The sequence below is a fragment of the Felis catus genome, chromosome C2 (assembly GCF_018350175.1).
Source record: "Felis catus isolate Fca126 chromosome C2, F.catus_Fca126_mat1.0, whole genome shotgun sequence".
NCBI classification, from domain to species: Eukaryota; Metazoa; Chordata; class Mammalia; order Carnivora; family Felidae; genus Felis; species Felis catus.
The window spans coordinates 59,579,526-59,604,737 of record NC_058376.1 but is presented as its reverse complement, the minus strand read 5'-3'; the positions used below and the strand labels follow the sequence as shown (position 1 = coordinate 59,604,737).

General features: G+C 46.8%; 1 protein-coding gene across 1 annotated transcript in view; it reads right to left on the bottom strand.

Annotated features, from left to right (window-relative positions):
* Positions 1-17,696, bottom strand: part of BOC (BOC cell adhesion associated, oncogene regulated) — a gene marked incomplete at its 5' end in the record, with an annotated part of 35,754 nt that extends 18,058 nt beyond the window's left edge. Inside the window, 3 exons of the mRNA XM_023260140.2 lie at positions 604-750; positions 16,594-16,872; positions 17,552-17,696. Of these exons, the coding sequence (XP_023115908.1) occupies positions 604-750; positions 16,594-16,872; positions 17,552-17,696 (571 nt within the window). The remainder of the gene's footprint in view (positions 1-603; positions 751-16,593; positions 16,873-17,551) is intronic.
* Between the last annotated feature and the right edge of the window lie 7,516 nt (positions 17,697-25,212).

Sequence of the window (25,212 nt, the reverse complement as noted above, 5' to 3'; positions counted from 1 at the left end):
ATATTTTAAAAGGTATACATTTTGAGCTGTGGGTTGAGTCATGTAGGGTCTAGCTGGCATTGAGTGAAGGGTCAGCTATGGAAAGTAGCTGACTTCATCTCAGGAGATATCCCCACTCCTCACGGGCACTCTGTGACCCCAAGTTTGGCCCCCCCTGGACCGGTATGTCGTGGCCTGAGCAGGAGCTAGGTCAGCTGAGACAGCCGCATCACCGAGAAGATGGGGAGAGGGAAAAACCCAAGTCCCACTAAAGAGATTCCCCTGCTGGGTGGGGGGTGAGCTCCACCAATGGCTGGGTTCATCCGGCGACCTCTCGGTGTGTGCCTGGAGGCAAGGAACACTATGCCGACAGTCTTGTTCAAATGGTGGAAGCTCAGCAACGTCTTCCAGAGCCTCAAAGGATGAAGAGATTCCTCGCAACAGGGCAGAGGACCTGCATTTTGGAAGTCTAGCATCCTACAGGGCTAAATAGCAAGATAGAAGACAACTGACCGGTGTGAGGAGGGGACTGCTGGCATGTGGATGGGGGTTTGGGAGGTGGTAGTTGGAGGTGGTCAGCTTCCCTCCTGGCCTTGGCCTCTGGGCTCCTGCTTGCTCACTCACCCCGAGATGCCTCCAGCCACTCTTGCTTGACACTGTATCGTGCCTGAGCTTTCGGGTGGCTCTCAGGAAGGTGGCAGGCAATGACTGCTGTGTTCCCCTCATCTACTTCAATCACATGCTGCACATCCAACTTGAAATCCTGGAGATCTGTGGAGAGAAGAAAAGGTGCCAATTGGGCACTGATGGAGGACAGAAACAAAGTGACATTTCCGGGTGGGTTGATGCCTTGGTGTCTTCAGTCACAAGAAACAGCTGCAGAAGCCTCACCTGCTGGGGGCTTTCTGGGGGTGGTTTAAGTCCTTCCTCCAGCTTTCTGTTGTAAGAGTTTGAGGATGGAATGTGTGGCCTTTATTACTACATGGGAGTTTAACTTGGTATATATAAGCTGGAGGGTGGGGACATACGTACAGGATTCCATCAGGAGGTGCCTGCGATATCTCACCTATTCTGATCTCTCACCAGCCTCTTCTGTTACAATGAGACATGGGGGCAAGTTGGCCAAGCCCACTGGCCCTACTGAACTTGGCTGGAGATGGGTTATGATCAAGGCACAAGTGCCCTGGCACAGCTCAGCGAACGGAGACTGAAGGGAACGATGAAAGAGAATTGTGATTTCTTTTTTTCCAGTTCAGTCATGTTCCCTGGCTTTTCTTTGTCATCCACAATAAAAGCGACAGGCCCAAGATTCTGCTTAGTTACCAACCATGGTTATAACAGGAAGGCTGATGGTACCCACGAGCTATACTCCAGGTCACGGCTGATCCTTCCTCGGGACTAGGGGTGGGGGATCTGTGGACGCTCTAAGGGCTTTCTAGGGCAAAGAGGGATCTCCCCAGTGTAGCTGACGGCAGTGGAATGTGGGACAGCTGAGGGTCCTGATGCCAGGCTGCAGTGTCTGCAGCATGGTGGCTGTCTCTTCTGACTTGGCTTGGCGGGAAGACTGGAATCTAAACTGGGAGAGGATGGAGATCCATCTGGAACAAGAGCAGGATGTCTCCCAAACAATCTAACAGTTCACACAACAAAACTCTCTTTGTATGAGCCAAATCACCGAAGTTGCTGAACAAAACGGGATACTTGTGCCATAAGCCACGTGCCAAATTTATTTGATCAGGACTGCAGCTGAATTGAAGAGAAGACATAAGATAAGAAAGATGAGACTATTTACCCAAACACTCCTTCGTGGAGCTACTTAGCCCTGGAGGCACCCTCTCTGCTGTCTACACCAAATTCTGTGAGCTCCTGAGAGCGGACACCCGCAGAGCTTTTACCGCAACTCCACTGCAAGACTCCACTTGCCTGTGTTGTTTTCCCTGGAGACCCAGAGAAGGCAAGAAGGTGACGGGAGCAGGTGGGAGTCAGGTTTCTCACAGAAAAGGCGGTTAGTTACCCAAAACAAACTACTGTCACTACAGGAGAGCACAGTGATCAAGGCACGTAGTGAGGTCAGAAGGTTTCCCACCTGATGGAACTTGCCAGAAGCTCTTAGGCAAGCTGTGCCAGGACAGGAAAGCCCTTTCATTTCTATGAAAGGATCACTGTCCCTCTGATTATAACACTAGGACTTTTCAGGGGCAGGGGCCAAGTCTAAACCTACGCAGGGCCTGATCTCATTAGATGCTCAGTAAATGCTGAATGACCAAATGAGGGACTATCTTAGAAACTGGGACCCTCAAATCAGGTACCAGATACCCATTTATGTTGCCTATGAACTCAACTTTCCTAGTTGTGTTTCACCTATACTACAAGCTCAAGGACAAAGTCCTAGCACAACAAATTTTCTATAAATCTTCTCTCTACTTATGGGCCAAACTTTTATCAAAGTATGGCTATTTTTAAAATAGAATGTTTCTTAAGAGGTCACTTCCAGAGTCACAGAAAAGATGTGACATAAGTCTCATGAATGTGGAGTAGGAAATACATTCTGTTCACAAGCGGGTGACAAAAGCAAAGGCAGACTGCCTGATTGATTTCTACTGCCCCCTTTTACTTTCTGGGGTAAGTAAACGCCTCAAGTGAGGTGCATGGGTCAAGGGGAGCTCTCACTCAAGGATTCCTTCCTTTGGGTGGGTGTAGAGCCTTTGGGGCTGTTAAAGAATTTTCTCATCATTATTTAATTTTGTATATGTGATATCTGACTCCAGCTAAATTGGAAATTCCTAAGGGGCAGCCTATTAATTTTGCACTCCACGCCCCAGCCCTAAGCCCCACTGCACAGTATGCAGGATACAGCAAATTCCCTACAAATCCTCGTTAACTGAATGAACAATTTGAAAGGTTGAGCCCCAGGCCCGCTTCATGGGACTGCCATCTGTATAGCTGAATGTGGCTCTGAGCCTGGAAGGGGCCAGCACTTGGCTCAATGCTCTGCCATCACCGTCTTCAAATTCTTAATGTTTGCACAAAAGACCCCACATTTTCATTTTGCATTAGACCCCCAAAATTATGTAGCCCAGTCCTGGCTGAGCTTGTCAGCCAAAACAGCGGATGTGTTTTTTTCTCGGAGAGGAAGGAGATACGGACTACGGGAAGGGGTGGATGGCCTGGGCGCAGTGTGTTCTGGCTAAATATTACTAACTGCTTTTCAAAAGCAATGCACTTAAACAATGCAAAAGCCTTAATCCTCCTCGGCACAGTGCGTGCTGTACCTGCCAAGTCAGGAGGATCTCCACAAAGAGAGCTGTGAGCGACTGTCAGCTCAGGGGCATCTGGAAAATTCTGTCATCAAAAAGTAAATCTAAAACTACTCCACCAAGAGATTGAGTTTTTTTCCTCCTCCTCTTCCTCCTCCTCCTCCTCCTCTTCTTTATTTCATTCCAAGGAAATTTGCCTCAAGCAAGAATATACTTAAACAGATCATTTTACAAGAAAGGAGTTTGGCACCAGAACGCCATCTCCACGTTAATGGCCCAGGCTCTTACCATTGTAACTGAGAGTTTATCCAGGCACAGCTCACGTCCTCCTCCGTGCACCCACCTCACTGACCCAATACTAGAAAACATACGCCCCCCCACCCCCTCCTTCAGTCCCTCTTGGCTCCTTCTGCACCCTGTGACAATTGCTAAGTCGGAGACAGAAGGCTGTGCGGTGGGGAAGGCGCAAAGCTGGGCACCGGTCAGCCATGTGGCCAGACAGCCCCTCTGTTCCGATGCCAACATGTGCACAACAGCTCATGTGGGCAGGACTGAGGACACCCCAGCTGGGCATCCAGCTCCCCACAAGGGCCTACTGGCAGACCAGTCTTCCTGGCTTCAAAAGAAATAAGGAGTAGTTAGGTCCTTGGCCCTGTCCCCTCCTTGTTCCTCCCAAGCTTAAGCCTTAGCTGCTGCTTCACTAGACAAACACATCCAATTTGGCTGCTGGAGTAAAGTTGAGTTTCACTAAGGGATCAAAGGCAGAGTAACAAAGTGATGATGGATGTGAAAATCAGAGCACCCTTCTCTAGTGTTTTTAGGCAGGAAGGAGACTGGGGGTAGGGGTGGGGGTGGTGTGGAGACATCATGATCAGTAATGGCCTAAGCAGCCACCAGATGAGGCAGATGCAGAGATCTGGTTGGCTGCAAGTGAAGGAAACCAGTCTGTTCCCAGGCTCCTTTGTCTGCAAAGCCGGTTTCCTGGCCAGTCCCCGGGGCTGCTCAGGGCACCTCACTGGGACTGGGGAGGTGGGGGGGGGGGGGGGGGCAGGCCCTTGAGTTTCAAATGGGGTTAACAGGCCTCACTGCAGAATGATGGATCGGGTTTCATGGGGAAATGGTTTGACAGGACACCTGCCCTTGCCTGTTGACTGGTGTGTTTGAGAAATCCATTAGAGGAATGTTTTTGCAGCTTTAATCCTCTTACCTTCCCCCAGACCCCTCTTGTGCATCCTCTTTGTGTATTCTTTCGGCTATTTTATTAACTTGTCTGCACTAATCAAATGCCAATAAACCCAACTCTTGTTCCTCAGCTCTCAACAGAAGCCCTGGTCTTTAGGGCCATCTCTGGATTTATAGAATTTCCTTCTCAAAGGATTTTGTGCTTTCTAAGAAAGCCCAAAATAGTTTAGGCTCCATACAGAACCCTGCCTAGTTCCCTCTTTTCTAAGCCCTCAGTTTCTTAATGGAAGATGTATCTTCTGATACATTACTTCCATAGGGCTCTTAGGTACACAGATTACAGGGCTTTGTTCAGACATAAGTCATGTGATAGGCTCAGTGTTTCCTCTTCACATTTACAGGGTACATCAGGCACTTACCTTCTGAGCCAAGGGAAAATGGGGAGGAAAACAAGAACTTTTAGAAACCTATCTGTCTACAAATAGACAGGTTTTATGTTAAGTCCATTTGAACTTCTTATCACCTTCTAGCTTGGATCCTTCTTTTGGCTCAGCAGAACTATGAATTAAATTACAATATTTGGGTTATGTTCATGAATTCCCATGACACAAAACTGTCAAATCTTAATTGTAGGCTCATCCTCCCAATTTTTATAGTTTACACATCCAGTTAGAGGGTGCATTGCATCAAAGCAGAATCCCTCTGGTGTAATCCGTAAGGATCTTCAAGGCATTTCCTCATCTGGGCCTCCTCTCCCTGAGATCTCTCTTAGGCTGCAAGTCACAGTTAAGAAGTCAGGCAAGACAGCGCCTTTGTATGGAAGTCACAGGGGGTCACCGATATCCCCATCTCCGTGAACTCTGCGGAATATTTATTTAAAAAAGTCATCTTCTACCCATCCAGGCATTCTTATGTACAGTCAGTCCTGTCCTTTCCCCCTGCATAGGGACAAGCATGTACTTGACTGCTCAGGTTTGGACGGGACCCACCAGATTGTGGGGGTGTCATATTGGGCTCACTTGGCAATGCTGCCAGGACAGCTTAGTAGCCTCTTGGCCAGTGGCAAGTTTCCGGGCTGATGATTCTACTGCCTAATTCTTGTGGCCTCCAGGCCTCAACTGGCCCTGCGGTGGCTTGTTGTGCCTATGGCTGATGTTACGAAGCATAGAAAGATTTTGCCCTAATATCGCACCCCTCATGCTGACCCAGTGGCCCTTCTCTGCGTCTCGATTGGTTTTTGAAAGACAGCAAAGTTTCAAAGGAAGTAAAACGAAGAGCTTTCTCCGGCAGAACCCGTGGCTCACCTCTCTGCAGGATGGACTTGGGGGTAGAGTTTGAGAAGGTGCAGGGTCCTAGGCGTCGCCTTCCTATGTGGGCTCTGGCAGTGCAGGGGCGCTCCCATGCCCCATACTGCTTCACCAATGGGCAGAGAATCACAACACTACTCTCACCCTCCAACTCACCTGAGGACCCATGCCTTGGCATGGCCCCAAGATGAGCCCTCTGAAATCAAGCGCTCTGCAGGTGGGAAACCATGGCAACCAACTACAGAAACAGAGGAAGCCTGGAGCAGAACTGGGCTTCCATTAGGCCAGAAAGCCTGGCGCCCAGAAAGGATGGGGTTTACTGCGGAATGGGCGAGTGTCTCAGGAGCCACGCGTTCTGGGTAGTGACTAAGCCTTTTGCCAGCACGTAGCCCTGTCACACAGACGGCTGAAGCCAAACCCAACTATAGCCCACAAGGCTGGGCAAAATCAGCCTACTCGATAGTAGGCATTTGACACATACCATGCCCTCCAGGCATCACTGATTTATTCATTCAGCCAGGAGCTACAGAATTGTCTAGTAAGCCCGGCACTGCAGAAGATATCATGAAGACAAAAATGCAGTTCCTAACCTCAGAGACCTGTACTTTGATAGATGAGACAGGTCAAAACAACACGCAAAGCAGGGTACGATAGCTTGCAAGAGTCGGGTCGGCAGGCTTAGTCCCTACCACCTCCACGAGCATCCCAACCTAGGTCAGGTGGCCTTGAGCTCCCGAGCAACTTAAAAGGGCAAAGGGAATTGACAGAGGGAGTACTCGTCCTCCCTCCGTAGGCCGCGAGAGTGGATGAATAGATTTCCTTTCATTAGGATTTTTTTCTGCCTGTCCAATTGCACAAATAATTTTGGCTGCAAACCTCTCTCCTGAGAGCCATGGAAACATGACATGAAATTTCTCAAACACACTCTGATGAAAGCAAGGCATATGCTCTCTCTTATTTAAATAAAAACAGTCTCCACGGGTGTCTAAAAAGGCCTTGGCAGATGCCAAACACACTAGTTGTTCAATCTTGTGTTTCTTTCTTTCCCCTTGAGTTGAGGTGGGGTTTGCACTCAGATTTGAGCAGTGGGAGAAAGCTGAGGGCAGAGAAGAGATGAAAGAGCCACGAGAATGAGGGCAGAGGATCAAAATCAAGACTGGAGGTGGGCAGGAGAGGAGAGAGGATATAAAGGGAGGAGTGGGACAGAGAGAAGGGAAAATAAAAAGGACCTAGTTGGCAATGTCATTAAAACGATGTGCTATAAACTGGCCTAATGTTTCAGGAATTTCTTGGCTCGAGTCATTAAAAATCTTCTTTAGAAAAGAAATAAGAAAATGCGAGACGTGATTAATCCTTGAAGACAAGGCAAGGATGGGAGCCACGTCTCCACCGAGTCTGGCAGCCAGATGCACGGAGATGTCTGTAGACCATCTCATTTATCTGACTTCAGTTCTGCACTGAGGTAGGGCTGGTTAGCAGAACTTGGGAGTTTCTTTTGGACCAAATGAAGGAATGAAATGGTTTGAGAAAACACACTTAAGAGAAAGAGAAGGGAAAAAAAAAGATTTAGTTGCCAGTAACCCACATCATACATATTTCTCTGATCAACGAAATATAAACTATAAACTTAGCAATGGGAAAATTAATGTGAATCCTGGTGGTCTGGATCATGAGAGCCAGAACTGGATCCTGACAGAGCGTCTGGCAGGCTGGCAGCCTGCACAGGAAGAGGGAGGGGAGAGAAAACGGGAGGCCAAGGCACTGGGGAAGAATGGAGATGAGCACTTCAGCATGGTCCTCACATACAGAACTCTGGGTCGGAGAGGCAGGGGTGCTGCCCTAAGGCCACTGGGGCCCACAGTGGTGCTACTTTTTCTGCCCACACACCTGGAAATTACATATTCCTACAAGCAGTGGTGGCTACTTGATGCCAACCACCCACTACCTCGGAGAGTGTCCCATGAAGTGTCTCACAGGACGTGGAACCACATTCACTGGTATCTCCCTTCAAAGTTTCCAGAGGTTCCTCCAAACATCTCAATTCCTTGTAAACAGACCTTTAGACTTCTGACATCCATCAATTTTTCTGAGCCCTCCCTGAATCTACTTGTGTCTTCAACCTGTTTATACCCAGAGTTCTTGCTTCATTTTTTAAGCCTTTTAATATGTCAGGATTTGGTGAAGAAATCTTTGTTCACCTTTTGCATGCCCTTCTTGGCCTTCTGGACTTCAAACATATATTATCTAGGAGTCTTCCTCTTTCTAGACATTCCCTAGAGGCCTACTCTGTGCCAGGCCCTGTGGTCACAGAGATAAATGACAAAGTCTCTGCCCTCCAGGCAAATGAGAGGGCTACAGGAGTAAAGACAGGATGGTAAGGAAGCTGGGAAGAGGAGACCCCACTCCATACTTGGGAAGTTGAGGGTGTCAAGAAAAGATCCCTAGAGAAGATATTCGCATCTGAAAAACTGAGAAGGAATTTGTTAACCCAAGGGAGACGGCAATGCTCTGGGAAAGGGAGTAGAGAGGACGGTGTTGCAGGTAGATGGGGCACCATTCCCAAAATAAGGGGAAAGTGCAAGATGAGATGAGGAAATGGCAGAGTCTGGTCCAGAGGGGAGGCTGAGAGACAGGCTTATGGGCCATGCCACAGCCCGAGTCCTATTCTGTAACTCCTGGAGTCTTCACAGGTGGTTAAGTAAAGGAACACAGTCATTCAACATTAAACATGATTCTCCCTCACCCCCCAAAACGCTGGTTTTGCCTCAGCTAGCTTTTTTTCCCCTTTGCCTACATTTTTTTTCCCTCACTATTCAGTGATAGTCCTTTATCTTAGATGGGAACAGTGACCCACCTGCAGGGGTTGTACTGTTCTCAGGGTTATTACCAGATTCCAGGAAGGGTTGAAAGTCTAAAAAAAAAAGGGCCAAAGTAGAAATTCCTAAATTTTTCCACACTCAAAAAAGGGGGAGCCAAGGGATTCATCTGCTGTCTTGATTTTTTAATTTTTTTTAAATCATCTTGCATCATGTTCCTTAGAGGGCTCCAGGGATTTCAAGTGAGCTAATCAATGCTTCCCTGGCCTTCCTGTAGAAAAGGCTTCTCAAAGTCTGTTCTGGCTCATTGAATTTATAGGTAGTACCTGCTCAACAAACTGGAGGTCCTCCCCTTCTCTCTTAGATTAGAAGGTGGACCTAAGATTTTACTTAAGCATGTGGCTGTATGTGCAAAGAACAAGCTGAGGAGGGGAAAGGGTAGGAGTTCTAAGCGTGCCCTCGGTAGAAGACGCACCGTGGACTTGATATCTTCTTTTGGTAAATTCTGACCATTGCTAAATAGAGAATTAGAACCCCGGCTATTTGGGGTAGACAGTTACTGCCATGATGCACTGGGCTGAGTTCACATCACACGTTTGTCTCAGTACTTATACCAGGCCTGATGGGATTAGTGTTGCCAATGTCATTTAGAGATTTCTTTAGAATATCAGAAAATTCTTGTGATTATTTAGAATATCGGATACCTCCTATATCCAGTACAAAACAGAAAAGGTTAATAGGACTTCGGTTTAATACTGTAAGGTATTCCTTCGTTATCTCCTATTTAGACATTCAAGCTGCTTAGCTCCTTTTGGGTTGAAGCTGTCAATAATTTTCTTGTCCAACTGGCAAAGCAAAACAAACCTTACAGTATAAAGCAGCTGAATTTCACCCTTAGGCTCATTCTCCCTTTCCAACGGTGTATTCCCCACCATCGAGCTGCCTCAGTCTCTCCCACTCAGCCTGCCAGTACCGCCCGCCCAGCTTTCAGCGGCAGACTCCCTCCCCCTCCTGGACCAGCTCAGGAGGCCACCTGTGTTTCCTTTCCCTCCCCAGCTCTTCTTCCTGCCACCGCCCCTTCACTGCAAAGCAAAGGGCTTGCACAGGATTCCCCAAGATGCCTAAGCTAACAACAAATGTTTTTCCAACTTGGAGCGAATGGTTCCTTCTTGTTTTGTCAAGGACTCACCAGCTGGCTGAAGCAGACTGGCGGAGAGGAATGGCATTGGAGAAAATGCTCTGAAGTTTCCTTTCTTAACCACAAAACATACATTCCCAACGGGAAAAGAGAAACGGTGAGAAATGGGGGGAGTTACGGGGGAATCAGATGGGGTAGCAAGAGAGAGACAATCACTTAGTAGCTACTTTCAGGATTTGATTGAACTCCCCACGGAATTACCTCACTCTGGAAATTAAAATCGCTATGGAAGTGTCTGCACCATCCCAGAAAATACACTGGGCTTAAATCCAAGTACACGATGCTAAGAGTTAAATTCAGTTGTAGGTCTGAGAAAGGTAGGAGAGAACTCAAAAAATGAGAAAGGTTGTCCCACACACATTCTTTAAGGCTCAACTCCCAAGTCTTCCTCCATTCCCTGAAATTGAGATGAATCACGGTTAGCCTGAGCTCCCAGTAAAATCTGCTTATAATCTCTGTCAGGGAACTCATGGGTTTGACTTGCTTTGTGGCTACCATGTTACTGCAGTCAATCTTCTCCATTAGGTTAAGAGCTCCTCAAAGGCAAGGGTTAGGGCTTACGGTACTCTGCTGGAATCCTGAACACTCCCCAATTCTCAGGACACCAATCTCCAAAACACCCACACACTAAACTCAGTGCTGGAGAATGAGTGCTGATCCCCAGTGGGACTTCCTCGCCTCCAGACTGCCGGCTTGCCCTGTGAATTTTGGACTTAACAGCCTCCACAATCATGTGAAGCAATTCTGAAAAATAAATCTATTTTTCCTTTTATTTCCTTCTCCATATATCTAGGCAGGCATGCCTCATTTTATTGCACGTTGTGGATACTGGGATTTTTGTTTGTTTCTTACAACTTGAAGTTTTTTGGCAAGCCTACACAGAGCAAGTCTACCCGTGCCATTTTCCAATAGCATTTGCTCATTTTCTGTGTCACATTTTATGAATTCTCACAATATTTCAAATCCTGTCATCATTATTATGTTTGTTATGGTGATCTGTGGTCAGTGATTACAACTCACTGAAAGCTCAGTTGATGGCTAGTATTTTTAACAATGAAGTATTTTTAAATTAAGGTATGTACTTTAAGTCATAATGCTATTGCACACTTAACGGACTACAATATAGTATAAATACAACTTTTATAAGCACCAGGAGACCAAAAAGTTCATTTGACTCACTTTCTTGTGAGTAGTCTGGAACGAAACTCGCATTATCTCCAAAGTATGCCTGTATGTGTAACTGGTTCAGCTTCTCTGGAGAGCCTGACCAAACCAGGGATAAAGGAAGCTAGAGGTATTCTATTTATTGTTTTTTTTTTTTTTTAATATTTGAGGGGGGGAGGGGCAGAGAGAGAGGGAGAAGGAGAGTGAGAATCCCAAGCAGACTCTATGCTGTCAGCACAGAGCCCAATGAGGGGCTCAAACTTGCGAACCATGAGATCACAACCTGAGTCGAAATCAAGAATCGGACACAACCAAAAAGAGCCACCCGGGCGCCCCTAGAAATACTGTAATAAAGACATGTCCACAGTGGTCCTTTATGGCCTATTCCAGTTCAGGGTCCGAGCCTAGAAGACCTTAAGGAAGTGTCTGATGGGAATCAGAGGTGGGGGAAGCTGAACAAAAGGAAACACAGCTTTCTGTTTGTGGAATCACTGTCCCGAGGGCCAGGGTCAGCCCAGCCTGCCAGCACAAACCAGCGAGTACCTGGTTAGAAGAACAAGCAGTGGTGAGCCAGAAGAAGCAGAAATGGAGTAGCTCTGTGGGCTACGGGGACAGCACGCAGTGCAGGGACACCATGGCTATTCTCCAAGGCAGCTAGGAGGTAGGAATCTGGGTTGGAGAGCGTGTGTATACAAAGAGCTGAGAAATTCGCAGGAGGTGGGGTAGTTAGTTCTCTCTTCCCAGCAAGCTAGCCCTTTGTCTTGGGTCTGGTAGGAGTGAAGGCTTTGCCACTCCCTGGACTTGGTCTTCTGAAGACTGTTCCCAGAATGGAGCTGGGCAGCACATGGCTGGCCACAGGCCCCAGAGCCTCCTGCAGGAGGGCACTCCACAAAAGTTCACCAACCCAAGGGGTGAATGAGGAAAGCCCAGAATTTATAAAATGTTTCAACATATTACTAGCATATCATCCAATCCTTAAAAAAAAAAAACAAACCCCAAAAAACAAAAAACAAGAAAACTCAGGAGATGGATGCTGTAACTATCACTGTGCTCACTTCATAGTTGTGGTAATCTAAGTGATTTAGTGACTTGCCCAAAGTCACACCGACTTTTAGGGGCAGAGTTAAAACTTAAACCCAGGGTTTTTTTTAACTTTCTTCTCCCCCACCCGCCATATTAGTTTGTCTCTTCATTTTATTCACGGGTTAAATTATGGTGACAAAGGGCCCTGTCACCTTCTGAGCATTCCTCAGAGCCAGTCATAGAAACAGCTGCCTAAGGGGAGCTCCTTCCTTTCCTGTCAGCAGACTCACCTTCTAAGATCTGAGGGCAGAGAGAGGATAATTCAGGTACATGCCTGGGTCTTAGTGCTTAAAGGCCTTATAGAGGGGTTACAGATCCGGTCTCAATTAAACCAGCATCAGCTTAAGACTCCACATTAGCTTGAGGACTCAAGTTTCCAGCTATAGGATTACTACCCAGTGACCACCTGTTGTATTTCCCACAATGAAGGGGACCTAGGGGTGATAGGATAATTGGCAGAATTAAAGGATAAAAAAATGGGAGAAAGTTAAAAATGAAGAATTATGTAGGAGTTTAGTTGAATTATTAGAGGTAAGGGATAGAAAAGAGCTTTCACACTGTATGCCAGCTCTGATGAATTGTGACTCCTTGCCAGGCTGTGTTGAGAACAATTCTAAGGAATCAGAGTACAGAAAAAAGGAATACGGTGTTCCCTGGCAAGGTCTGCTGTTGGTTCAGGTGCAGAGTGGGAACACTTGAGCCACGTAGTGTGGCTGACCTCCTGGCGTAAAGCTTATAAAAAAGGAGAAAGGAAGAAAGGAGATCAAAGTGAAAAGTATTTCAAAATTCAAGAATTAGACAAGGTGGTCTGAGGTGAGGCATCAGCAGCAAGAGCGAAGTCTACCGCAAAGTCTAGGTTCAACAGGAAAACAAGTTCTGTGCAGAGGAGTGGGATGGACACTGCCACATGGAATGAAGACGGTATTTACCCGTGTGGGTTCCATTTTACCTGAAGACCAGAAGCCTCAGGTCAACAGCCAGGGGTGAAGTCCAAGAGTACCCCCAGCCTCCAGCATCTAAGTAAAAGAGATGTGTACCAGGAAAAGGTCTGCCTGGGGGCCTCCTCCCCACCCCTGAATCCTCAAGCCAGCTCCCAGCCCCCACTACGGAGAGGTCTGAGTGATCTAGGAGTTCACTAAGACAGGGGAGGCGGCATCTTGCTAGGTAGGCCGAACAGCAAGTGCTTTGTCTCAGGATGGACATCTGAATGCATGCAAAAGAGGCCAGAGGAAAAGGAAGCCTTAAGTGGCCAGTGTGGGCGGGTGTGTGTGCGTGTGCAGGGGCACGCCACCGCCTGGCCTTCCCTCTAAATGCAGACCAGGCCTCGGTAATCCCTTCGCCGCTCGGCCGCCCTCCATCAGCCAACCAGCAAAACACAGCCCCCATTCTGCTCAGGAATGTGCTTTCGGAAACTTAATCTAACTGCCGGGTCTGGGCCAAATCCCCCATGGCACGAACCCAAAGACAGCACCCCGTTCTGTCGCTGCTCCCGCCTTCCCGCTGCCTCCTCCAAGCCCGGGAGGCTGCAGTTCCACCCCACTGACTCCCTGTTCTCTGGGATGCGGCCCCTCGAAGCCCGCTCTCTCCGTCTCCAGCTCTTCTTGGGCCCTCTGGTCAGCCCCAAACATGTCACTTCTGATTCATGTCTCAATGACGAGCCAACAGCTCTTGGCTTTCAAGCAAGACTCTCTGGGCTTCTGCACAAGCCTCCTCTTCTCTCACTGTGCCTTCTGGGTTGCAACCAAACCCTCCCCTTTGTCCTCACTGCCAACCGCAGATCCCTTCGAGCACCAGAGAAAGAAGTGGCCAGGAATTTTTTAGAAATAAAGGCTAAAAATGGTCTCTCCTCACACAGATACACCTTGAAGCAGGAGGAGGGCTCCACCATAAATCTTCAACTCTCCAACTATCCCTTCCTCCATATAAAAGGTTCAGGCTGGCTCCTAATTAGGCCGAATGAATGGTTATGGAGTTTCCCGAGTCTCCACAGACACGTGCTGACCATTTGCAGATGAGCAATCCTTGTAGATGAGCAGGATTATCCTTTAAAGGCGCGAACACTGCTAAAAGGCACATCTTACTTGTAATAAGAAACTAATGGAAGCAACCTAATTGCACACGAATAGAAAAAGTGCTCAGTACATATGACAGAGTCCCTCAGGGGGATGTTCTAGGGCCATCAGTAACTATGAACCTGCTCTGATGGGGGTTTAAGGTAGGGGGGCAGGTTAACTAGTGAAGGGCATGGGCAAACCTTCTAGAGTGATGGCCACACAGTTGTATACATATGAAAAATGCATCAGGCTATTCAATTAGTGCACTGTGTGTACTTTACTGGGTGCATTTTATACTCAATACAAAAGAACAAGTAAATATGGTCATACGGCCAACAGAAAAATGCTAATCACACAAGGTCAAGGGGGAGAGAATAAGGATAGAAACTGTATATTCACTAGTATCATTAAAATAGTGTGAAGGTACGGGCATGCCATTATGCTAATTGAGTAAGTCAGAGACAAATACCCCATGATTTCACTCACAGGTAGCATCTAAAAAATAAACAAAGCAAAACCCAGACTCATGGATACAGAGAAGAGAGTGCTGGTTGCCAGAGTGGGGGAGGTTTGGGGTCGGCACGGGTGGGGATGGAAAAATGGGTGAAGGAGATCAAGAGGTACAAGCTTCCAGGTTATAAAATAGGCCATTGGGATAATAATGCATAGCACAGGGAATACAATCAGTAACAGTGACATTGTATGGTGACAGATGGTAACGAGACTCATTGCGGTGATCATTTCACAATGTACACAAACGTTAAATCACTATGCTATACACGTGAAACTAATATTGTATGTCAATTATATACTTCAGTAAAAAAGCAAGTATTGGTATGGATAAAGGCTGGAAGTGCACACTCCATAATGGGAATGGGAATGGTTGTGTGATGACGGTGGGGTGAGGGGAAATGGTATCTCCTATGAATTCTGTACTTTCTGTAATGCAGTTTCCATTACAATTTAAAAACATGAAAGAGGATAGGATAGAAGAAGTGTAGCTCTGACCTCAGCCCTTCTTATAGGATGAGATAACCCCTCCCTGTCCACTACCCTCCTCACCTACATCAGCCAGCACCTTCCTTGCACCCCACAAGCACAGTGAGGGTCTGCCTCTCTCCCGGAGCATGCAGAGTATGCTACCCTGGTTCCCAGAGACCTAGAGCTCACATTCAACGGGTGCTCCTTCTGCCACCACAGCAAATGGCTCTCACTGTGTGGGGAGGCTCTAAGATGCAGTCAGGCTCCTCCCAGTCCCCTGGGGAGACAGATGAGGAACCCTCCCTGCCCTCTCCTTTCTCGGAGAAAAGGGTGGGGCTGCCTGACGCTTTCCAAAAGAACATGAATATTGCCTGCGGGGTGTCTCTGTTCTGTTCTCTCTTGGAGTGAAGTCCCTCCAGGGACCTGGGAACCAGGGCGGGGTCTTTTATCCCCTGCTTTTCTGCTTCACCATCTCCTCCCACTTTCCTCCCAGGCCTCATGCCTCACATACCCCCAGGGACCCCAACCAAACTTTAAGGAGCGAAGCATTTCCCAAGTTTACTGCTTTGGCATGACCCCTAACATACTCAGGAGGGTGACAATGATGGTGACATGGAAGTCCAAAGCAAGGCTGTCAGGGGTAAGGGGACAATGCTAGGTCATGAGCAAACAAGCTCTGGACATCTCAACATTCTAATACAAATACCACTAAAGTCTCAACAAGGCTCCCTATCCCCCATACTTCAGGCTCCAGGAAAGAAGAGGTCATTCTTAATATATCCTGGCTACAGACTCCACATTAAGAACGGATGTTGGGGCTGCCCTGCAGCCTTCTGAAGTTTATTTCGTCAGATAAGTCTGGTCTCTCATATGTATACAATGGGTAGAAAACCAGGTAATGTGTGCTTTGCACCTGGGTACCATAATATTCCCAAGTGGTAATTACATATTAAGAGGAGTATAAAGCGTTCTCCCCGTATCCCCCTTGGACCAAACCATCCCCAATCTCATCCTCTTTTCTGTTCATTTTACTCTTTGTCACACAGTTTCCTTTCTGTTGTGCTCTACTATTTGTATCCCAGGCATGTGGACCATGTCTGCCCGTGAAACAGGAGGCCCGGTGTGGGACAGGCAGCTCTGCTCAGACCCACACATGGCCGTGTAAGTGCTCTGACAGTAACCGCCATGAGGATGGAGTGTGGGGGATGAAGGGACAGGGGCAGCTGGCACAAGCGCCCCCAGGTAACCACGTAGAAAGGCACGGCCACATAGTGTGGCCCATTTCTGGGGCCCACACAAACAGTTCAACCATGCTGAGTTCCCCTCTTTCTAGACACCCTCTGCAGACAGTGTCCCTACTCAGAGAAAATAGCGTCCCCAGGGCACAGTGGTCCCCCACCATCAGGGACTGCTCGGCAGCTACCACTCTCTGGTTTGAAATGTCAAATTGTAAGGCCTCCTTTTATATGAAGACAAATGACATGGGGTGTGAAGGGCCTGGGGGAGAGAGCGAGAACGGGAGAGAGTTAGAAAGAGGGCACCGTGGCAGAAGAACAAAGGAACAGCACTCACTGGCTAGTGTCACAGTGGCTGGCACGCTGGCCACGGCTCCTGCAGGCATGCGGGCCACACACTGGTACCGTCCCACCGTGTGGTTGTTGAGGGCAGTGACGACCAGCGTCCCGCGGGTGATGAGGATGCCCAGAGCATCATCCGAGCCATTCAGCTCCTTCCCGTTCAGGCGCCAGGTGGCATTCATCCACGGGGGCTCCACCACGCAGCCCAAGATCACAGTTCCTCCCAGCTTCTGGACGGTGGAAGAGGGCTGGACAGTGACCTGGGGGACCTGGTCTGGAGGAAGAACGGGGACGTAGAAGTGAACGGACAACCTTCATGATACCAATAACATGACCTTTTTAGAAGCACAGCCCCCAGGCAGCCTTTCAGAACTGAGCAACCCAGAGGGGTTGGTCTTTCTCTGAAGAACTCTACTGTCCTTGGTCCGTTCTCCAACCTGTGCTCGTTCTCAAAGGCAGACTGGAGTGGCAGCATGATGTAGAGGCAAGAGCTTAGGCTCTGGGGTTGGACGGACCCGGGTCCCCATCCCAGCACCACTGCTTCTGAGCCAGGTCACTTTTGCCTTTTTGTGTCTCCATTTCTTGCCTACAAAACGGGGCTAGTAATACTTCACAGGGTTGTCGTGAAGCTCACAACTAATGCACGTGAACTGCCTGCCATAACCTCATGTAAGTCCTCAGTAAAAGGCAGTTGTTAGTATTCATTCTCCTCTGATATATTCGAAATGATGATGATACTAAAATATAACTGATACGGTCTTGCCAAGATGATTTGTCATCTTGTATTCCTGAGTGTGCCCCTGGAGGCCAGTGGGAATGAAGTGTTCTTCGAAATCCAGGAAAAGGCAGGCCTTTTCAAAAGGTTACTACTGAATGTGTAGTATTTCTACTTGACACGAGGGGCAAATGTTCTTTTAGACGGGCAGGCTGAGAAAGGGAAGGAAAGCACTCACTCAAGTCAGCGAAGCAGCCTGCTGTGGCTAAGAGGAGGCAGGCGAGGGTGACCGCAGGCCTTTTTTCTCTCCGGGTCGTCATCATCCCATGCAGCACGGTGTCACAAAGGGTCCAAGCCAACGTCCCATAAGCCACCGGAGTCACTCAGATGGCTGCTACAATCCCCTGCACCACTCTGTCGTGAGAAAGAGAGAAATGGCTGCGGTGAGTGACGATGCTCGGGATGCCACTGTGATAGCCACAGCGCCTGACTTTGTGCCCTTGCCCCCTGCCTCCATCACACGTGCTGGCAACATTCAGAATGTTGACCTGACCGGCTGCTGGAAGACCAAGGAACACAACACGGTCATGTCACTTCTCATCTAAAAGAAGCTTCTTTTAAGCAGACCCCTTGAGCTAGAAGGGGATTTTATCATGGTACAACAGCTAAAGCCTTGCCCAGCATACCAGCAGCAACAAGGGCAGGGGAGCCCAGGACTAGAGGGGCTGGGCTCGGCAGCCACGTTCAGGGCTCCAGGCAGTGAGTGCCTCACACACATGCTGGAAAGGATGACGTGATCTTTACCATTTGCTTGCAGAAAGCCAGATGTCCACGGCCACACGGCATGCCATGCCGCTGGTACGAGACCTGTAGACAATACTGTCATGCATGCCAAACCCCTCCTGTAGGGGATGTTACTAATGAATCCTGAAGTCTCAGAGATTCCAGGAAGATCTCCTGTTTTGATTCACCCCTGGCTCCTCACCTATTTTCCTATCAACTCTCTCGATTCCTGGGATCAGCCTACCCTCCTCAGCTTGTGTGTAACCTCTACCCCCCAAACACAAACACAGACAGAAGTCACACATCACCAAGGCCCCTCGCCATCTCTTGCCCCTGGGTGCTAGAATCCTAGTGTTTTCCATCTCTACAAAATTTGTACTCTTGACCACTGTCCGTGATGCATCCCCACCCCTGGAACAACGTTACTTCGAGGCTCTACACTACCCTGTACCTCCAGCTACTGGATGGCGCATCTCCGCTCTCAGCTGCCCTCTTACTGCCTGCCTGGAGCTTTGACTCTGCATCTTCCACAGCAGTAATTCCTCATGCCTCCTTCCTTAAGCTACGGACCTTAAAAGATTCACCAAAGTCATATGCAGGCAAGTGTATATTGAAACACGTACCTCTGTCACGGCTTAAATCAAGATTTGCGTCTACTGTCGTGGTACTTACAGAACTGTCGTACTTACAGAACATTAGGCCAACAAGGCCAACATCCTTATTAGGTAGGGAGGCATTAGAACGAACTTCAGATAACATCAAAGGTAACATGTCAGTGATCTAGGCAGTGGATGCATCTTGCTGAACCATGCACATGCGCCAATACAAATGGTAGATTTCCAGGAGGGTGACCTATATTCAAACTGTCCACTCCCTTGGACCCGTTTACCTAACCAGAGACCCCATCAAAGGCCTATAGTCACCACTGAAAAGTGAAGGGAAGTAGCTAAGCTGCCCAACAGAGAGAAATATTGCGCTTACCAGTCTCTGGAATTCTGGGCACCTATATAGTCTGCTGTAAGAGCCCGTCTTCAGCCCTCCAACCCCATCACTCCCAACAGGCAGATGGAAAGCTGGCCTTCAAGACTCTTGCTCTGTGCCAGGAAGTGCTTGGGATTTGCCTCAACCTTTCCCTTCTCTAGGCTCCTTTGTTTTTTTTTTTTTACCTGGCTAAGTTAAGAGGGTCACATTTGCTCTGTCCAACAAGCACCCCTCCAAACCAGATCTGGGCCCTAGCCCCACACTCACGTTCAGAATGTTTTCCAAGGCAGAGTCCTTTTCCCTGGATTCTTAATCCCTCCCTTTGCTTCATGTCTTGGACAACAAAGGACCCCCAAGACTCCTCCACTGCCCTGGAAAGGACAAGGGGGCCTTTTCTGGAGGTTTGAAAGAAAATTTTTGAGGAAGCTTTTCACGGTTTTTCCTGTCAAGTTACAATAATCTCCTCATGGTGTAGAGAGAACTTTTACTCCTTCTCAGACAACCCAATAAGTTATGTTATCAGCAAAGTGCAATTAGGGAAAATGCGGCAAAGGGGGAGTGTGGCTGGGGCGGCAGCAATGTGGGAGGGAGTCTTGCTAAGCTCTTTGCGCAAGTCTTCTTTCAATCTTCACACAAACGCTACAAGGTGGGGATTGTTATCCTCCATTTTACAGGTGAGGCAGCCAAGCTCCAGAAGCTCAGTAACTTGCCCAAGGTCCCAGAACCAGAGACTGGGAATGAAACCCAGGCTGGGCTCTTTTCAAAGCTCTGTACTTTTAACCCACAAGAGGAGCCTTTTCACATTTTTTCTATCCGTGCTCTGCACCTGGTGGGTGCTTAGCAGACAGAGTTGGAGAAGGTGTGCTGTAGAATGGGGAGGGATTTTAACAGTGATTTCTAGAGGAAATTTACATTAATAGATTCATAAACTAGTACCAAAACGCAAGCTTTTGGTGTCCTCTGAATTTTCCAGCTACTTGTTTTAATTCTCTACTTTTCCCCAATGAAGTAACATTTATCTAGAACACTGCATGAATTACCAATTAGAGGACTGTAGGGAACTTGATCTTGACGTGTTCCAGCTTCCTCAACTCCTTAAGAAGATTGTTCACACCTGTTCCATCTCTGCCCCAAGAAAGGAAGGAGGGGAAAGAAAGGAAGGAGGAGGCAAGGACGAAGAATATGAATACAAAGCAATAAAGGGCAAAGAGAAGACAAGCAGACAAAGAGGACAGGGGGGCTGTTTCTTATCTGAGCACAGGGAGAGGGGGGGGCTCCAGAGGTGTTTGGGTTGTAAAGTCGACAAAGGTTTTACTGAGGAAATTCAGCCCAGACCCCCTCCTGCTTAATGAGGACCAGCCAAACAATTACTGTTACTTCTGTACTCTTGGTAATTTATAGGATTCAAAATGGAAACAGACCCCACTTTTGCTGCCGGCCACCATCCTGCTTTTATAAGCAACCAGGAGCAAAGAATGGATTTGGGGAGCAGGAGAGAGTGAGAGGAAGCAGGTATCTAAAGAGGGAGAAAGGAGTTAGTTAGCTCATTAATCCCCACTACGGAGTTGTAAGCAGATACCACTTAATGACCCCAAAGCAGGTCACATGGAGCCTCATTCACAAAAAGCAGAACTCTGACAAAAATAGGGAAGCAGGGGATCACTACAGCTGTGATGCATATATTTAGCAGCTAGGAAAATTGAGCTGCTTCCTGGACCAAGTTACCTAGTGAGCTTGGTCTAGAAAGATAATTCCAGAGACCTAAGTTTCTGAGAATTTTGTGGTGATGATAAAGATAAAAGGCAACTAAGGCTTATTTGGAATACCTAATTGCAGTGTAACTCTGTCCCACTGTGAAATGAACAAGGTACAATTTCAAAGTTGGTTGAAGGCAACAGTAAGGCCTGTTATTTTTCTTGGCAATGCAAACTGCATCTAGATCCTTCTCATTTTCTATGCATTTTCTCAGAAAAGGGGGGAGAAATCAGAAGCCGAGGAAAGGGAAAATAAATTATTGACAAGAATTCCTGACTGCGGCTTAGGTACTTGCTAGTTTTAAGCGTTATTTGGACAAGAAAAAGAAAAGGTATCTGAGAAATTTAACTGCTGACATACATGTTCCCACTGAAACAATCTCCACCAAGCAGACGTTTTTAAACTTTCCAAAAACAACAACAACAGAATACACTTCTGGGGTTGAGACCAATGAGAAATTATAGCCTCAGAGTATTTGTTTTGTGAGAAAATTACAAACAACTGAGAATCGATCAAAAGCAGGAGGCAGCCAGCTCCACCTTCTCCCAAGAGGACTGGCTGGAGCATAAGTGAGACAGAGGAACGGGAGGCCACAGCTCATCCCTGATCCCCCAGGGTACTGCAGCTCTCTCTCGGAAAGGAAGGGAAGCCTTCCTGGTCTTAAACACAAAACCCACCCGTTGGATATCCTATGGCCAATAACCAAGATGAGGTAAAGAGAAGAGCATGTGATCTAACAGATACCATAGAGGGACCTATTTCTAAAAAACAAAAACAAAACATTCTTTCAGTGACAAGAACAAGACATGACAAAGTTTCGTTCAGGGGAGCTAGCTACATGAAAAAATAAACATTTTTTAAAATTTTTTAATGTTTATTTTGAGGGAGAGAGAGACAGAGTGCAAGCTGAGGAGGGGCAGAGAAGAGGGAGACAGAATCTGAAGCAGGCTCCAGGCTCTGAGCTGTCAGCACAGAGCCTGACGTGGGGCTCGAACTCACAAACCGTGGAGATCAGACCTGAGCTGAAGTCAGATGCTTAACTGACTGAGCCACCCAGGTGCCCCGGAAAAAATATTTCTGACCCGAAATTATTATTATTATTATTATTGCAAATTCCCAATTCTGTAGAGTAAGATTCACTTTTCCCAAAGGTCTCTGAAGGCAGGCAGAAGTTTTGCTCATAAGAGATGCTCCCAAGTGCCAACGGGGGAGAGCAAAGAGTGGGGCAGGGGTGAGTGCTGGCAGCCACCCCCCTGCCTCAAAAAGAGGGTGCGCTCCTGCTCAGAGGAGTGACATCGGGGAAATCTCAGGGAAACAAGTGATTCTAATTCCCAGAGGGCTGAAGATGTGAGTTTAAATAGACTTAGGAGAACGGTTTAAGAAAGGTCATTTTTGCTTAAAAAGTTGTACTTTTACCCACAGACCTAATTAAAAAGAAAAATTTTTAATTAGCAGGGACCTCAGAGAAAATAAAGTAATAGCTTAGAATAACACCTATGGGTATGGAGTGTTATAAATGAGAAAAGCAAGGGGCAGAGAGGCTAAGTGATTTGCAGAAGGTCTCCCAGCTACTTAAGAGAGATTTAGGACTCTAAGTCAGGCCTTCGGACTGCTAGTCCCGGGCTTTCTCTACTATTCCAGTACTGCCTCCCAACAAATGGTTTCTGAGGTCATATTTACCAACTTTTTGGAACTACTTTTAGAACTAAATTCAGAGTATTTTTGAATCTACTTTCTTATGCAGAAAAATGATGCATCTGGATCATTATCTATAACTTTCTCTGTGGTTATTTTCATTCTTTTACCATTTACATCCTAATCTAGAACATTCTCTTACTGTTGTTCGCAGATTTTCTGCAATGGTGAAAATATTCTGTATTTGTACTCTAAGCACTAGTCACTAGCCACTTGTGGCTATCAAATACTTGAAGTGTGGGTAATGTGACTGAGGAACCACATTTTTAATGTTACCAGATAGGGCTGGTGGTTACCACATGGGGCAGTACAGTTCTAGACTGAGATCTAGAATAACTACCCAGACCACTCTGATGTCAAACAGGAGGGAACAGCAAAGATTTGATATTCTTAAATTTGAGCCATGTTCATGTTCTAGCCAGTCTCTAAATATAATTCTAGCTTCTTTCTTGTCCAAATTTTGTCTATTAAAAAAAATTATGTATATTATGATTTCACTATTATCAGGTATGAAGAAATAATACTGTGATCTACCATTGAAGACAGCATGCAAGTCCCTGTACTAAAAGATGGATTCTGTCCTGAGTAACTTACGGCTTGGGGGATTAAGTCAGCCAGTGTTCAGCACATATCCATAAGCTCCTCATTACCCAGCTGTCTCTTCAGCTGGCTTAGAGCCATGTGACTACTGCTGGCCAATCAAGTGTAAGTGAACATGTCAAGAGTCGCTTCTAGACTAAGGCTGTTAAGAGCTACAGAACCAGAGCTCTGCTTCCATTTCTCCATTTCTCTAGTCCTGGTGACCATCACAGGTTCCAGAAAGCATAGCTACAAGACGAAAGAAGTCAATGCAATCTAGGACAGGAGAAAAAATAAACCATTGTTGCAAAAAACCAATGAAATTTTGGGGATTCCTCTCATGTAACAACTTTAGCATTCTTTACTCTAAAACCTTACTTAACTGATTACAGTGGCAAGTGAGAGCAGAGGGAAGGGAGCATTTTCAATATTGGGTCTTCAGGAAAGGTTTTCTGGATAAGGGGTTGGGAAGGCCCCTTGGGATATGCATATGTAAAGAGCTGAGGGCAAGGCTGGTGGGAAAGATCTGTCTGGAGGACAGTACATGGAGCAATTTGGCTGTTACAGAAGGCTTATCTGAACAGTGGTCACCACACTTTTCTGATCTTGCTTTCTTATGAGTAAAATATTCTGGGCAAATATCCCCACTACATTCATGTTTATTCATAAATTAAATGCATGGGCTGCCGAACTAAAATTTAAAAACAGTAGGTAAAAGTGAACCGGTGTTTCAATGACTTATTGATCATGATTATTTTATAATATAATTAAAGCTAGTAGCTTAAGACAGAAAAGCCTATTTAGGATTAGCTGTGTCCCTACCGATATGGATGTAACCTCTTTCAAACAGTGGCACCGAATGTTAAATATTTTGCTAACTTCTCATCAGATAGGGTTCCATTATCATTGTTTTTACTTCCTTATGCAGCTTGAAGAGGGTCAGCTCTGCTTTTTACTTCCTGTGAGCGTGTGCTTGGATTATCTGCATATTCTTCCACCATAGTTTCTTTGAAGCAAGCTCTTTAAGCCACCTTGTCCTTTCCTGAGCATTATTTTAGTTAAAACTAAATTCTATAACCTGTAAGTCCACTTAAGAGAACAGGAAAACTGGGGAGTGAATAAGCAAGTGTGGTCCCCACTGTCACACCATAGAGATCTCTTGCTACTGTTGTGCACATTACTGTGATGTACAGGCTAAAGGTACCAGTGTCAACGCTTAATATTAAACATCAGGAAAGCTGAATTTCTTTCCTATTCCAATGGAATTTCTTCTATTTCCCCTGTGGAGCTTGCACTCTATTTTGAGACTTCCAGAAGAATGGAAAGAGGCAAGGTAGGAAATTGAGATCAGGTCATGTTGCGGAAGCCTAGGGAAACGAATTTTAAATTAACACCACAGGCAGATGGTTTTTGAAGAGGGAATATATAACCAAAGTGGCATTTGCACAACCTGGGCTCCTCATTCACTGAACCCAAAATTTACAACAAGCTGCTAACCAACATGTTCAGAGTCTATTTCCACCCAGGTAGGCGAACCGCTTTACCACCCATGGAACTGGAAAGGAGGAGTCTAGACATACCATTTGGTTCTGCAGAGGAATCCCCCCCACAGAGAGAAGCCACCTCTGCCCTCTGAGGAAAAGGACGATGTGGTCTCTTGATTTGCCCACTGGACAAAATCTAATTTTCTCCCACCTGCACCACTTGAGGAAAACGTTACCGGGGAAGTCACCTTTCTTTGTCACACATACCCCTTCCTTCAATTTCTCTTTAAGAAAAATTTAAAAATCTAGCCATAAGGGGGGAGGAGGAACCCACAAACCTTAAGAGAAAAGGAAAACCACTTCCTTTCTTCTCCACTCCCTTCTCAATTCCCCCACCCTATTCCATATAAATTCAATTTGACAACCCTGCTAATTGGATAAGCGCAACTCCTACACTCCTAGAAAGCCATTCCCTTTTCTTTTTTTTTGTTTTTGGAGGGCTCAAAACAGGGTGATTGTGCCCTTCTTTAACAGGGATTCCATCTGCTTTATTTCTCCCTCTCCATTCACCACTCCTCGTGAATATTTATGAGGTCTTCCCTCCCAGCCTATCCCCCTTCCA